Source organism: Passer domesticus, chromosome 2 (assembly GCF_036417665.1).
Source record: "Passer domesticus isolate bPasDom1 chromosome 2, bPasDom1.hap1, whole genome shotgun sequence".
In the NCBI taxonomy this organism is placed as follows: domain Eukaryota; kingdom Metazoa; phylum Chordata; class Aves; order Passeriformes; family Passeridae; genus Passer; species Passer domesticus.
In genome coordinates, this window is record NC_087475.1 from 30385423 (window position 1) to 30402372 (window position 16950).

The 16950-nt window shown below is 38.6% G+C and overlaps 1 protein-coding gene and 1 long non-coding RNA gene across 4 annotated transcripts in view; one reads left to right on the forward strand and one right to left on the reverse strand.

Annotated features, from left to right (window-relative positions):
- The first annotated feature begins 11438 nt into the window (after window positions 1-11438).
- On the forward strand, window positions 11439-15620 carry LOC135293625 (uncharacterized). 2 transcript variants are annotated; one of them, XR_010355749.1, is made up of 3 exons: window positions 11439-11527; window positions 11775-11898; window positions 15483-15620. It is a non-coding gene; the product is annotated as an uncharacterized LOC135293625 (long non-coding RNA). The 2 variants fall into 2 exon arrangements; XR_010355748.1 differs by having other exon boundaries at window positions 11462-11692.
- Window positions 12746-16950, reverse strand: part of SLC9A4 (solute carrier family 9 member A4) — a 34274-nt gene continuing 30069 nt past the window's right edge. The window contains exon 12 of one of the 2 annotated variants that reach the window (XM_064408029.1): window positions 12746-15704. In XM_064408029.1, the coding sequence (XP_064264099.1) occupies window positions 15406-15704 (299 nt within the window). In that variant the 3' untranslated portion in view covers window positions 12746-15405. The remainder of the gene's footprint in view (window positions 15705-16950) is intronic. The other variant, XM_064408026.1, reaches the window with a different exon arrangement.

The following is a 16950-nucleotide window of genomic DNA, read 5'->3' on the forward strand; positions in this document are numbered from 1 at the left end:
TTTCTTAACTCTTTCCCTTAAGTTCAAGTTGGAGGGTTGAAATTGGAGGGTGAAGTGATTACTTTAATGCTGTAACCCATATTTACAACTCTGACAACCTTTGAAGCATAGAGGTGTAGCCTCTGTTTGCAAAGGGCAAGGTAAAGACTGACCCAGTCCTGCTAAGCTACATTTCCACTCACTGTTTGCCACTAGATTAACACAAGCATGTTGGCCAAAAATGCTGAGGAGTTGTGGATTTCTTCCCTGAAAAAGTTTCATTTAAAAATAAATGCTACAATGTTTCCCAAGCAGTTCTGAAGCACGCAAAAAATGTGTCCAGGCTGTGCTCAGTCTTGTAGGAAATCAAGTACCACCTTATTCTCAGCTAAGCACAGCCTAACCTCTGCTTCCCTTTCACAACAATGAGCTGGCTTGAATAGGTATAATAGGTCACATTTAGGCCCTTGATAAAGACTTCTCTAAGAAAATTCAGATCTTAAGCAGGAGTCTAGAAATGTCTTCTGGGATGCCTACAGAATTCCACCCTGCAGCAATGATGAAGGTCAGTTTGCAACAGTAGCTGGAACAGCATTAATGTGTGTTGTAGGGAGCTGTTCATCTCATGGCCCCTTTGTCATCTGTACCTTGTTTCTGACACACTCTTGTTTCTCCTCCGTTCTCAAGAACCCACCTGCAATATACAAATAAATGCACTCAGTGCTTCCTCTGGTCATCACTAGCTACAAGGAGCCATCCTTTAGCAAACGCATAAAAAACTACCTTAGATTCTCTACAAACCTCAAAGTTGACCCTGTCCTAAGTGATGCTGTATATATCCCACTGAAGCCTGGGAAGTGTTCCTGACAGCTGAAGTAGCCCCAATATAGGTGTTTTGAATTTTGAATTGCACTGAAAGATAGTTTGTGAATTGCTGCAGTGGGTTGCCAATGAATTGTCTGCACACTAATATTGTATATGCAGGACTTAAATAGTAGCATTTGTTATCTAGAAAAAAATTAACCTAGAATAGCTGGTAATTTTTATAGATTGTATGTAACTTCTCTGTTACGATTCAGAAAGCTGCATTTCAAGAGTTGATTAATTCTTCTATTCACTGGTTTGTGTTTTGTTTATTTCTACTCAGTTTTCCATTACTTATTTCTCTTTATCCAGCCTACCCACCAAAGTCAATTAGCCATTGCCTGCATGTCTTGTCACTATATTTTCACTGCAGAAGGTTCATAAACCCTTGCAGAATCTGTAAGTGCTTTTCTCAGCTGATTGGCTCTATGACCAATAGGCAGCTGCTGTGAACATAGGTTTTCCACTTGACTTGGTGGAGTTTGGCTTCAAATTTTATACAGAATGTTATGTGTGGTTTGTTTTCAATAAAAATTAGTCCAGTTCATTGTTCCTCTAATTCATGTGAAAAAAATAAATCTTCTTCACCTCTTCACATAATGCTGTCCTTGGGAAAGTTAGCACAAAACAATCGAGTAAGAAATTAAAGAAAATCATTCATTCATTCAAGAAGACATATCATGGGAAAGTCCACCATTCCCATGCTTCTTGAAGAGGATGTGTGTTTGGAAGAATAGCCAGTGAGTCTGTGAGAGTTAGAAGAAAGCCTCTGATTTGAAGACACCCTAAATTTAGAGGCAAAAGGACAACAACTGTTAAATTCTGCCTCTGCACTCCAGGGATAAAAGGTACAACATTCAGCTGCACAAGAAACCTGCCCAGCCTCCAGCCTGGATTTTAGCACTTCTAAAGTGGAATAGCATCAGTGTGGGGGTTAAGAGAGCAGAGCTGCTGTGCTTAGAGCAAGCAGCAGCTAGGCAGCAAAAACTTTTTTTTCCTAGAAAGAGCCTTCTCATTATTTCAAAGATGGTATTATTGAACCTTATGACTCATTTAACATTCCAAAAGTCTATCAAGAAATAGGTGAAATTTTCATTATCAGAGTTTTCCAAATCAAAAAAAGAAAAGTAATAGCAAAAATTGCTGATATTATAAAACTTCTCAAAGAATTTATATGGCATTTTAAACTGGGAAGATGCATACAGGAGCTTGCAGGAATAGAAATATGGACACTTCTTTGGACAGCTTTGAGAAGAGTGGAAATTTTTGTTAACAAACTAATTGTTGTTCACTGGTATAGAAACAAACTGGATACATTGGCATAATGAGGAAGATGTCAGATTTTCTTCATTTCAGTGAAATTATTTCGGTTAACTTTCTCAGCATTTGACAAACTTTTTAAATGCAAGATATACATAACATACCACCAAAAAGATCTGATGAACATTTTCAGTATTGACAATCCTTTGGTAATCACAGTATCACTGGCCCACATACCCTCTTCATCTATCTATACCCTGGTTTTGATTATACTCAAATGCTAATAGTTTAGTAGAGAACAGATCTACTACTTCTTCAATGACTAACAGACAGCCTCTTTTCCTTTTATATATATTTAGTATCTATATCAATACACAAACACATCACATAAATGCACACATACATGCACATATATATGAATATGATTTTATGTATATTTTATATATCTTTCATGTAATTAGCTCTAATAAGCAGTCTTATGTTTGAAATTATTTTTCCTCTTTTCCATGAATACAAATAGAATCTGCTGCTGTATTTATAAATCATTTCAGCTAGGCATAGATACTTAAATGTTAGGGTTCTTAATTGCAAGTATTTAAAAGTCATAAAAAAGCAGTAGGATTTGATCCTGTAATTAATTACACATGGGTACCAAAATGTAAACAAACTTTTTGATCAGAGAAAAGGCTGCACAGGGGCAAAAAACAGCAAACAAACAAGCAAAAAAACCCCCAAAACCAACAAAAAAAAAAATACAAAACAACTACCCCCTGAAGAAAACCATCCTAAGTACCCTAGCAGAAAAGTGAAGAGGAATGGTAAAGTGTGTCCAATGCCAACAACAAACAAATCTGCTCACAGAAGCCACGTTAGGGTAGCATTGCTTTATTGAGAAGATTGTATCCATTTCCTTGTAATTTAACCTGCCTCTGATTACTTTCTTATGCAACAGTCTCTCTTGGAACATTGCGTCATGGAAAAAAAAAGGTGGAGCAGTTATATTCATAGCCATTAACTACCAGTATTTTTTTTAACTCCTCTTGCCTGACATTCCATCTATACCTTCTGAGGAGGGAACACCTTACCAAAATACAGAATTAGCAACATTTCTAACATAATTTGCAACAAGGTTTATCACCTCTTGGTACATAGAAATAAGTAAATCCCCTTTTCCATTTGCAGGTGCCTTGGGAAATGCCATTTCTGAGGAGAGGAGCAGAGGCTGTATATCTGTCCTGTGCAATTAACCTCTGTTTGTCCTGTGGTGAAGTAAAGTTGTCACATAAGCAAGTTTGGTTCTCATCTCAGCTAGACCAGCATGTTGGTGCCAGTCCTGTACTGGCAGCAAACACCATCCTGCAGTGTTTGACACAAACCAGAGGAGCTGTTTAACAGAGAAGGGGAAAGAGGAATCTGTCTGACCTGTGTTTTCTACTGCAGAAGTCAAACATCTTGAAACTAGAAGCCATGTGAAGTCCAGTAGTGAAGTTTTAACAAATTTTTGATCCTGCATGCAGTCCAGTCCCAGCAGCAGGGATTCCCAGGATTCCCAGACTGGCTCAGTACCACACACTTGTGAGCAGATGCATTCTTAATGCAAAATAGATGGGCATGGAGCTCATGATATAGATGATGATAAGCTGCTCTGATTCTAGATGCTGCTTTTTTAGAGCTCATTCAAGTATCTTGGTACAGAACCAGACTAAAAAGTATCAGCATGTTTTTTAACAACTGCTCCCAAGTTCAGCCCTAGCATCACATAAAATGTGTTCAGATGCTGCTGTAGAAAAGACCAAAATCTCTTAAAGCCCATTCAACTCTTCAGAAAAATGTAATCATAATTTTATTTGTAGGGTGCCCTCATCTGTCCTGTAGCAATGGCACCTTAGGGCTCCTGGAAAGCAGCAGGCACTTCAAAAAGGCCTGCTTGTTGCTACCCAGGCCCATCAATCACTGCCTGCAGATGCTGCCTCCTTGAGCTGAGCACAAAAGACGCCCCACCTTGATAAGCTGGGTACACATCTGAAGCTGAATGTGGTGGATTCAAATCCCATATTTGCCCACAGCTCCTATCAAAATCTCACAGGCTGGCCTAGGCAGGGTGCCTCCTCCTTCATGGCTCACGGCATGGACCTCTTTTCCTGAAGTTTTTCTTACAGTGCTGGGATGGAATATGAGTTTTGACCCTTGCTAAGAAACTTGTAGGTGTGTGTATTCTGCAGGTGTTTTCCAACTGACTACTCACTAGAGGGGTGTGGTGGATGAGGGTTTGGAGTAGGTGACCTCCAGAGGTCCCATCTCAACCATTCTGTGATTCTGTGATGATAAGGGATTTCACCTATCACCTCTGTAGTGGTTGCCTCTCTGGGAGGATTAGATGAAGCCCTCTCTCCTGGGTTTGACACTCAGGATTCTCTCACCTGTCTCACACTAAAATAGGATGAATAGAGAGATACAAAGTGCCAAAATCACAAGGGTCAAAAGAATGGCAGGTTCAGATGCAGTTTTTGGAAATGGACATAATTGTTATGATTCAGAGCTGGCACTGAGCAGAGAAGTTGGCTTCCAACTCAAAAGGTCACTCAAATTCTGGGTTTGAACTGTCCAGTTTACCCTGAGAAATCATACCCGAATGCTTCTGTGTAAGGCCAAAACCAGAAAGTATGTAAGTCTCCTCACTGCAAAAAATCAAGCAATTGACCAAACCAGCAATTACTGCAGGATCCAGATAATCTCTACATACAGAGAGGAGACGTTTGGGGCTTTTTGAAGAGAAAATCCTGCTTTTTTGAACTCAGTTGCAAAAAAAAAATCCAAATCCAAATATGATTTCACCCTACATTGTGCTACTGCCAGTGTGGAGATTTGTTGGTTATAGATAAGGATCAGCCAGGGTTTATTGCAAAGTTTATTTTGTAGTAAGCCTGTAGCAGCAATTAAAGTTCCAAAACAGTTTTCACATACTAGTAATTTAAAGAAAAGTACATCTCTGAAGATGTAATTTTCCATTTTTAATCTCTATCCAAAGATATTCATTAACTTTGAGCAAATTCCTGTCAAACAGTTATAATTGCATGAAAAAGATACCTTTGCAGATATAAAAAAAGATGACTGCTGACTTTTTCCTTTTTCTTCTATAAGATAAGCCAAGAGAGATGACCTCTAAAGACTGGTACATAAATAACAGCTCAGGAACTTGTTCATAATTGCACTATAAAATTAAACTGGAAAAGAACTAAATTATAAAACCTGAATGCTGGGTAATAAGAATGCACAGTAGAAAGCAGCAATAAGATATTTTGATTCCTTTCAAGTCACAACCTGCTTCCTAAAATGATATCTGAAGTCACAAAGCTAATACATGTGGAAATGGAGCTCAGTTTTAGCTTAGATGTCAGAACATAGGTGATTTCAGCCTCAGTGCAAAAGTTGCAACTATGTACAATATAACAGAAGTTCCTTTTATAATTATGTCAAGCAACATAAAAAAATTTCATTCCATGAGGTAGGATAACAATTAGCAGAAAAAAAATAATTCTTTATGTAGAATGGTTCTATGTGCTATTCTAACATAGAATTTATTTACTTAATATGTAAACTCTTCCAGGAATAGTAATTTCTTGATTTATATTTAGCATGCTGAGTGGGAATTTGGTGTCCTTTAACATGTAGAGGTCTGTGTAGTATGATAATATACTGAGGAAAATAAATCTTTGATCTAACCTACCACCCAGCTATACCTCACATCCCGGCCATTGTGAACAAAAATTTGTCAGACTCATACAGAGACAATATCCAGACATAATTTCCCAGCAGTCAATTAAGATCTTCACCAAGATAATTAATTATATATAGGAGATATATCAATATTTCCTTCATGCCTGGCAGCATGTAGTTTTCAAAGAGCGGCTATAAATATTTGTCTTTACTCTGAAATTTGCATAAAGACACCATAATATTTATGGCCTCTATAACATATGCAAACTGGGATAGGTTTTAATTCTTTACACTTTGTGTATCTTGCTATTCTTAAACTGACAGACCAAGTACACAATTAATATCTAGTTCATGATATTATATCATAGTGCATTGATCTGTTAATTTGGAGGTTATATTTCTCTATATCAAAATAAGATATTTCTTTATGTAGATTTTATAGGATGTTTTATAAAAACCAGAGTGAAGTTGGTATTTTAACCTCCTTACACTTGCACAAATCATTCTCTACAAATCCTGAATGAGAATACCATAGTAGATACTATTAGAAAGTCATTAGCAATATCCATTTGTCTCTCGTGAGAAGGAAGTTTTAGGCACAGCAGTGGTTCTGTAAAGTATACTAAAAAGAAAAATCTTCTCAAGCTCTGGTGGAGGCATTATCAAACTGAAATACCTGAAGTGGGAAGAATTCCATCTTGGTTATGATGGTCAGACCTACCATAACACCTAACACTGAAGGAAACCAATACCAATTTCTATCCCTGTGGCTCCTGGAAAAGCAAACAGTGTGGGTACCAATTGTTTACTGGGCAGTTTGGAAACATAAAATAACTTTAAGGGCACAAAGACTTGCCCTTCAATTATGCCTCTGTTTAAAACTGAGTAGTCCTCAGCTAAAGCCCAAGTCTGAAAAAATTAAGGACATACTGCTCCTATTTCCACAAACTACTTAGCTCTTAATGGAAGCTTTCTTATTGATTTCAATAACTTTATTCATTTGGAATGAATCCTTAAATGTTTGGCTCTAATGAGACTCCTCCAACCTTGAAGTTAAGCATTAAAGTCCAGATCCTTGTGGGTATTTACGTGTTTAATTATTTTCCTGTATCAGAACTAGCCCGTAAAGACACGTTCCAAATTCTTGGTCATAAAGGCATGACAGTTCCTAGATATTTCTTTCTGCCACAGGCAGCCTGCCAACTGGAAAGCTTTTTTGCCTCAAAACTTCAAGAATACCGTGTGTCAGTCTGGCATGGGGAACTGGTCACTAAATTAATACATAGAGGCACAATATTTTCTTTTGGTGATATAAACTGCTGGAATGCACTATAGCACTTCAAAAACCCCACATCTCCCTTTTGTGCTATGCCCTCTGCCCCTATGCCAATGGTTTTTAATCCCACAGAAAAACAAAAAAACACTGAACAAATATTTTAAAAATAATTTTTAAAAGGCAATTACTTTGATAGGGTTTCTGACTTCAGTGGGTGTTGTGTGCATGTCAGTCTTTTTCATATTCAGCCTGAAAGTTGTTTCTTCTTAGCACAGCGTGCTTTTAGTTGTATTGATTTACAGCAATAGAAAGCCTTTCCTTTCTGGCTCTTTAAACACATTGCTTAATTCCATCAACAGAGGTCACTGCAGCTCCTTCCTCTTTGCTGAAAGTGTTCCTCTTCCAGCAGATAAAGCATAATTAATGCTGTTATCTAGCAGAAGTTTAGTTTATCCATTATTTCTGAGACAGAAAAATTACTACAGGAAAATTTGCACATAGTGGAAGCTAAAGCCCAACAAATCAAAACCAACTAAAACAAAACCCACAACAACAATAATAATAAAATGAGCTCGTTTGAGCTTTGAAACATAACCTAATTAATGCAAATTTGTTTATATGAAGTTTTGTGCTTGGTCACTACATTTATCCTTCTTTACAATACCTAGGAACAAGACGTGAATCCAGTCTTAGCACCAGCTGTTCTATCTGCTCTGCAGTTCTTGGTAAATCAGTATCAGGCATTTCTACACTATGGAAAAATAAGAAAAAAACTCTTTCAAATTGCTAAGACTTTTGTCAGCAGTCATGACTTTCAATTGAATCTGTCTGCATACTTAAGAAAATTATGAGGAATGATTTTGGAGTATTTATTATTAAGTGGAGTTCAAGCCAAAGAGTCCATCTGAAGCTGCATTAATGTGAGCCTTGCAATTTTCCATCACTAAAGGCATTACAGCTGACAGAGCCAAATAGACTTGCAGACAGACAGCCTTTTAGAAATGAAGAGAATATGGGAGTTGCATACAGTAAGACATTGTGAAAGATATATGCATATATGTGTATATTTATATCTGTGTATATGTGCTCTATGTACATGTAGAAATAGCTTAATTTATTGAGGAGGAAAAGGAGATTTGTCTCAAAGATAAAACAGCCATAATGCCTTTCTTTGAAAGGACACTTTCCTTTCATAAGTGCCAAAAGGATCAGGTCAGTGCAATACTAATTCAGGCACAGTAAGCTGCATTCATATGTTCACCACTAAGGTGTCTGCACATGGGTAGGTGTCTAAGCAATCACTGGAGTCAGTGCAGGCAGAGTTGTTTATCAGGTAGTGACCAAGGCAGCCATCCACATGTTCAATCAATTTATGCCCTAAATGCCATTGGCTGCCTTGAGCAGATCCCCACCAATTTCAGCCCCAGGGGTTCTGTCCAGCTGCCCTAAAGGTGCCCCAAGGGGCCTCTCTAAGCTCTGGCTGTTGATCCAGGGGGCAAAGAGCTTCAGTGGCTCCTCTACCAAATGTGGCCAAAGATGGCTTGTGGCATCTGTATATGCCTTAGCCCTGAGTGCCTTCAGCCCTAAGATATTTGTCCCAGTTCCAATACCTGTGCTAAACATCGCCAGCTTCCCATCCCCATCAGACCAAAAGGGAGGAGGAGCAGCTTCCAAGAGTTTCTGTTCCATTTTCCAATAAAAAAGTGTGTTTACCATAGTATATTCACTTCCTACCATTTCACCAGTTCTTGGGACTAAGCAAAACATGCAGAGCCTATACAGTTTTTTGAAAAGAACAACAGTGAATGTACAAGGGAAAAATTAGTGGAAAATTATTTTTTTACTTATGTATATTTTTTATATGTATTTTAAGTATGGCAAAATTTTATGACATGTTTTAGGACGCTGGGTGTTTGTAAGCAGCAAGTCCTCATGTCTGCTTGAAGCAGTGCACAAACAAATTCTGTGTGATTTTTTTCCTTTTTTGTGGTGTGAGATGAATGAAAAGCTTCAGTATGTTCCTTGTTCCTTTCTGTAAGTTTCAGACATCTGAAAACCACAGAGAAGTAAAGGTAGATTTGGGGTCAAAGAACTAAAGTCTCTTTTTAATTTTTTTTTTTTCAACCCTTATCACTGCTGATGAGTCATTAGAGCAAGGAGCAAATGGTCCTAGGCTGAGTACCAAATAATGTCTCTAAATTAATACCTGGCACAGGTGCCAGCAGTTTAACTTCAAGTATCTTTTATGATAATTTTATACTTAGCAGAATATGCTATTGATGAGAAAACATTGGGCAGATGTCTAATAATCTGACCTGTGTTTGCACATGTAAAAGGGATGTTGCAGATGACTAATACCTGTGCCCATAGCTCACTGTGGCTATTCTTGACAGATCCTTCTTTTTTCCTATGTTTCTCCCATAACGATGGCAGAAAAAATAAGTAAGGTATGATGTTCAGTTTGGCTGTCTGCTCCTGACCAGCTGTTCATTGTTGGGGTGGCTGCAATCTGCCCTGCCAAAGAAAACTCTGAAAATAAGTTTTCATTGTTTTCTTCAGTCCATGTCACTATTCTTAGGATTAAAAGGTAGTCAAATCTTTCTATAAGGATGGATGGACTAAAAATAAACAAGAATCAATATTAGCTTTTGAAATTTAACACCTGTGAAACCAAAGAAGGAAAAGAGTTTCACTTGTGATTAACACTGAGACAGATTCTCAAAATAAAATTACTAGGCAACTTAGCTCAATAGACTTCCAGTCATTTTAACTGGTTCTGAACATTACTCATGAACCTAACATCTCTAATTTTAAGATTCTTAAGTATAGTGAGTTTGGCAAAACAATCATTATAATTGTCCTACCTAAAAAGCAAACAAAATATAAAGATAATGTAATCTGATTTTCCACTCTCAGTGTTTGTGTTTTATGTACATATGTAAATAGAAAAATTTTAAAAGAGTGCATAGGAGAAAAGGAAGCTTGAAAATATTTGTTGCTATTTTCCAGTCACTGTCAGGCTTTTAAATAGTAGTTTCCACTCATATCTGACAATAAAATATGATTTTTTGGGATCTAAGATTTTGGGCCACAGAAAAAAAAAACCTTGAGAATGTTAGTTCTCAAAACTGACACACCAGCAAGAAAATAAGGAACATTTCACAATTTTTTTCATCTTTGTTTTTTTCTTCTTCATTCTTTTCATCTACTTATAGGTTGTGTTTTGCATCCACAACAGTTTGATGGTTTCCCCGACAGATATCACTGGTCCTCTTTCTTTGACTACCTCTCTCGTAAATATGAATTTTATTCTTCTCACACTGAACATGATCATTATAATCCTCTCCAACCTTAAACTCTGACCTACTTTCCTGAATCTCATATAGCTTCCCTTTGCTAGTCTGATCTGAACTCTTGTCATTTAAGCCAGTGTACCTCCTTGGCACATGCACAGCACTAAATCAGTCCGCCTAGAACTCCCACCAGGACATTTGCTCTTTCCCATCCGCTGCAGCTTCTTCCCTCTGGCTGCAATAGACACATGCCTGCTCCACTCACTGGGGTTTTGAGCCCTGCTACAAGGGGAGTTGCCTTCCCCAGCCCCTGGTTGTGCATCCTTTGCCAGTGTCCTCCCCTGGTGTGACTCAGAAACTCTTTAGGGTCTTTCACAGCATCCTTCCCTATCCTGTTTGCTGGCATTATCCTGTGAGCAGCAGTTTTCCCCATGGGTGCTGTACAGAGAGCAGCAGCCCTGACTGCTCAGGGGTGGGCATCACTGTCCCTTGAAGAGAGACCACAGCAATGCCTCCTTCCAGTGCACCCTGTTAACTTGGACATAACATCCATCACAACTGGATGCTCCCTGCACAAGCTGCTATCTTGTCCTGATTGCTGGCACTCTGCTTGCTGCTGCATCCTTCTTGCTAAGTTCTCTAAGGGAGAGATTCTTCTTTTACTACACATTCTTACTCACCAGGGATAGTAATTGAAAAGCAATAGCTGCAGCAAGAGCAACACGGTCTAACACTTAATCACTGTGCGATAAATATGAAAGTACTGCCAGCTCCTCACAACATATCACTGACCTCAATAAATCCCTTCCTTTTTCTGCAATATTCTGTTTGGACATTGTTGCTTTTGCTCCTAAAATATGTTCTTATTATGATTGTCTTTCTTGTCTTATTTTTCTCATTGATTAACAAGTTCTGTTCAGGAGTGAGGTAGGTAGGCTGGGATACAGTTAATTTTCTTCACAGTAGCTCATATGGGCCTGTATTTTGGATTTGTACAGGAAACAGCATTGATAACAGGATGTTTTTGCTATTGCTGAGCTGTGCTTGCACAGAGTTCTGTGTACACAGAACACAGGCCTGTTCTGCCCCTCACCCTACCATCAATGAACAGGCTGGGGGTGCCAAGACACCTGACCAGGTGACCAAAGGGATATCCCACACCATGTGGTGTCATGCTCAGCAATAAAGTTGGGGAAATAGGAAGGAAGGGGAGGACAGACAGAGTTTGCCTTCACAAGTCACTGTTTTGCTTATGGGAGCCTGGTTTTCCTGGAGATGTCAGAACCCCTGTCCATTGCAAGTGGTGAATGAATTTCCTGTTTTGTTTTGCTTATGTGTGCGACTTTTGCTTTACTTACTAAACTGCCTTTATTTCAACCCACAAGGTTTTCCTCCACTTCTCTCACCCATCCCACCAAAGGGGAGGGAATGAGTGACTGCATGGGGTTGAGTTGCAAGCTGGGCAACGGCCACCACATGGTACATCTCTTGTTTTCTCTACTGTGAAAGGTAAAGTTTATTAATTATTATTCCTTCCTGAAACTCACCTGTCCTGCCAATGAAATAGTCTTAATTTTCTGAGCCCTTATTTCCTCTCTGAATTTTGAATCATATTCTTTACCTTCTGGGCATGCATTTCCTGTGCCAGTTTACCTTAAATCAGTGTGGAATTTAAATTCCTGAGTAAATAGCACTCTACCAGTGTAAAAATAAAATAAAGAGGTCTTGAATTAACTTACCTTTGTAAATTATCAGCACAAGGTTCCTGGATGTGACCCAGGTTCAAGAGCTTAAGAATGCCCACACACTGGATTTAAATGCATGCCCTAAACCATTTCAGCTTTCTTTATGGTGAGGCCTGAAAGCCTATAGACATGGATTAAATTACTTGTAATAAGATATTGCTGTATTTATTGCTATTTAAAATATAAGTAGTGTGCTTCTTTCAAAAGAACAGTTTTGTCCACAAAAAATAACTATGAAAAAAAAATGTGCAACATTATATTTTAGAACATATTTTATATAGGCATCTGCAGCATTGCTTCTTGGCTGATGGCCAGCAAAGCCATTAACAGCAACTAATGGCACAGAAGGAAATTTTCTTCCAGTACTGTTTACTAATTGCTAGGAATGAAAACTAAAAATAGACTTTACAAGTTTAGGAGCTAGACTGCAAAATCTGAGAGCACTCTATTAACTTCTAGCAGCTCTACAGCTTTACACTCTCTGAAGTTCTGGGTCACTGATTTCATCAACAAGAAGATTAGGAATGAAGAAAAGGAGGGAGATTTTACTCCATCTATGTACTAATTCTCTTAGTGTTTTATTATTTTTATCTTGTCCTAATATAAACCCATAATTAGAAACTGAATGTTTTGCTCCCTATTTCTGATAGGTAATTATAAAATGCTCTACAACTTCTACAATATTTAAAGAATTTATGAGTCAATTTTGAGCATATCTGTCAAACATAAACTGGCCAAAATGCACACACTCCTCTTTTTCATGATGTATGTCTGGTCCCTTCCCACGCCATTCCTGACATCCCATTAATCCTTGTCTCACAGAGTCTGTCTCTGTCCAGTTCCCCCAGACAATTCACTGATTAAATCTTCTTAAACATGAAATGCTGAATTTGCAGCTTACAGTAATTCCTCTATTAAAGCTGCCTCTTGTGACCCTCCCTTGGAAGATGAGACACTACCCCTTCTTCATCTTTCTTTCAGATTTCCACCTTCTCTCTGTCCCCAGGGATTGCCAGCAGTTCCTATCACCCACCAGCCAGTTCTGGAGATCCTAATCCCCCACAACTCTGGAATGCAGAAGCAGGCTTCACACCTCTTTTACCCCACTCCATGCACCTCTGTGGCCTAAGACCACATCATATGGGTACTAATTTTGCCCTCAATTAGATATCATGTGGCAACCATGTGGCTCACAATGCAATTTAAGACCTGAGTTTGTATAACAACTCTTTCCCTTAATATCATGCTTTAATTTAGATTTATGATATGTCAATATAACTTGTTGTAGGACTGAGATCTGGTGCAAGGCTTTTGTTTAAAAACTCTGTGAAGCACTTCCTCCTTTGGTGGAGCTGGGTTTATTTGTTGATTTTCAGGTACAGGACTGTATTTCATTGCTAATTCAGTATCGGTACAGAAGAAAAATCCTACCCTGTTTTAATAATGTACCACTGTTTTCATAAAAGGAAGTCATATAATTTCTCTGGCACAATAAGGAAATACAAACAGAACTCAAGTTTCATAAAGCTTTGTACAGTTTCAGTACAGATGATTCATTATAACCTGCTAAGCATAAAAGCTGCAAACACAAGAAAATGGGGGAAAGGGGAAAGAGCTTGTAGGGCTTTCTTCCTCTGGCAGTGCTTTTCATGTTTGTTGGTTTAGATTCTTTCCCGAATCAGAAAACATTTATAAGAAATGTGAAATCATAACTTACAGAAATAAGTTCTTTTATAGACCAGGACATACAAGCAATACCAGCAACACAAAAAAGAGAAACATGCAAGTAACACTGCTATCTCTGACTCTTAGAGTAGCATTTACAGACCCTGAACAAGGTCTGAGTGGAGAAAACAGGAGGAAACTTGACAAAAACATGACTGAACTTGGTGCATTTCTTAACCATAGATTTGACTTCAGTGCAGCTGTAAGACTAGGTTTATGGACTTTTGGATTCATCCCTTTGGATAAAATCAGCTCAATTACAGTGCCAATACACAGAAGACAGTGGCAATGCTGCTTCCATTCTACAGAAAGGAACTTCTTCAGAGAAATTAGGTGTCTGGGACTTAGCTAAACTTACTAAAGACCATACTTCTTGCTTCTCCTGCTGCTAGGGAGACCCACCATTGAGAGTGGAGCATGGGCACACAGGGTCACTTGGAAGGGAGCTCCATAGAATGGTTGGGAGTTCAAGTGATGTAGTGCACATCCCTCTGGTTATTTCTGCTTTCTTTTAGAGAAAATCTTCTCTGTACAAGATATACAAAAAGCTGGGAGGCAAACACAGAGCCTCTCTTTCCCGCTAGACAGCAGGTTACAGGATTAGACTCCCTCTACCTTTAATCCCAGTTTCTTGCTTCCTATCTGCATTGCTGGTCCAGTTGTAGTGTGAAGAATGGTGCATGCATTTGGGCTCACAAGGTGGAAGTGGGGAATGAGAAATTAGATGTTTACAAGGAAGCCTCCCCTTGCTGAATCACAAAAATATTGTGTATGTTCTTGCCATTCCATGCTTACAAATAAAATCCTGATGGCATTCCTGCCTGAAAACTCCTCTGGATTTGTACATACAAGGATACCTTCTTTATTCATCCAAAACAACTGTAGGTGAGCAATAGGAGTCTACATACTGAAATTTATTTTAGTAGCTGGAGTCATAGATCATCACTGTAGATGACTTTACACATTTTTGCAGAGCTAAAACCTGAGTTACCGAGAGGTTCCCAAGTGCTTAAAATGTTCACTGTTCCTTTTGACTCAAGGTCTTGCTTAGGCATCTTCAATGACATTTATATGCCCTAAAAAGCCTTTCTGCTTTTAACTCTTTCCCGGAATGCAGCTGATTCTGATCTGAAATCAAAAGCTCTGTGCTAGTTGAGGTAATCAATCTGTGCATTCACATGTCAGGGATGCCTGTATATATTTCTGGGTGCAGACCACAGTATGAAACAAAGGCATTTTCAGCTTCCATCCATAGCACTTCGTGCACCCAACTACTGCTGTTTAAATCCACATACAAACCCCTACAAATATCATGTTCTCCTTTTTTCTGCAGTGTTTTGTTGGAAAGAAAGCTTGTTATTAGAACATAAGAATCTGAGTCTTCTCAGAGCCACTAAGTACCTTAATACAACTCTTGAAAGTGATATGAGAGCAAGTACACTGGTCCCCAGAGGAAAATCATAGTTTAGTTTATACAAAAGCTTTGTTAGTTTTGAAGCAGTGCAGCAGGGCCCCTAGAGATGCAAACACTGATGATCTCTGCTCCTCATATAACTAATGGCCTGGCTGGTGCCATTGTTTCTGTCTCTTCTTCTGACTCATACTCCTCCACTTCTCTGACAGTGAACCGAGCCTTTGGCGTTGGAGCTGGATTGTCTGCTCTGGTGAAACGATGACGCCTGATTGAATTTCCTCTTCGACCTGACAGATTGCATGGACCAGCTCGTCTGTCCAAGTGTGCCATTGGAATCAGCTCCTGGCGCTGCTTTGCTTCCAGTGGCCGTAGGCGGGGCTGGGACCTCAATGTTGATAGCAATGCAGCATCAGAGCCACCTCTATGCTGATCTAAAGATAAAGAGACAATTCATTTTTTAAAGAAGAGAGGAGAGAAATTACATGGTATTGGAAAGGAGAGACAGAGGGTATTCAATGCAATACCCTGGAATGGAAGCATTTTAAATAATTACTATAGAATAAGGAAGCAGTCAAGAACTAAAAAGAGCCCTGATTTTAATTTTCATCTCTGAGCTGATGCTTAAAAGATTTTATTTGCCTCATCTCAGCTCTGAAACCCCAGAATATGAGCACATTCACCTACCTTTTGGTGTCTCACAGACCTGCCCGATGCCTTCACTGCAAAAGTGAAACGCAAGAGTGTTCCTTTATGCAATTTAAATTCTCCTAAAATTTCACCAGTGTACCTAGTACCATGGTTTAAAAGCATTTTAAACCCATAGCACAAAACAAAAATGTGATAAAGGAGAAAATTCTGGTCAATCAAAAATCAAGTTTGTCAGTGACCTGTGACTAAAAAGTGGGAAGAGAACAGTTTCATCTGAAACCAGGGGTGCTTTGATTACTTTGGGTGTGTCAGATCTGCTCCTACCAGCTTGTTTTGCCACAAGTACATTGTAAAAATTTGCCTGCAAGAGGCCAATAACTGGCATTCTCATCCTGATGAGTTTGTAGAATATACTTTTTCACTTTGCTAAAGCTGCTTGTAGTCTAACTACACAGTGGGAAAGTAGTTAATGTAAGAAACAACTCCTAAGAATCTAAGCTAGGAGGATCTGGGATATAAACACAAAGGTCTATGAACAGTAAAATTATTCCAAATCCTGCTACAATTAAAGTACACATGTATTGACTATGGTCACAGTTTCAAAATTTAAGAAATTATTACAGATTCATAACTATTAAATTATTTTAAGCTAACGTTTATTTCACAATTGGCACAGTAAAGCACTGCTGCTTTACCACATGGACTTAATGCACCCCAAGCACAACAGGATTTCTCAGATTTCCAGGGCTTCTACTTAGCTGTTTGGGAGCATCATTGCTACAAAGTATGAATGATATATACTTCCAAAGAAATAATTCATAAAATCATAGACTGGTTAGTGTTGGAATGAACCTTTAAGATCCCTTACTTCTGCCTCCCTTCCATGAACAGGGAATCTTCCACTAAATCAGGTTTCTCAGCCACATCTACCTGCTCATGAACACCTTCAGGAATGGGGAATCCATAATTTGTTTGGGCAACAACAACCTCTCTGGACAATTCATTTATATGAGTGGCAGAAAGAGCTGA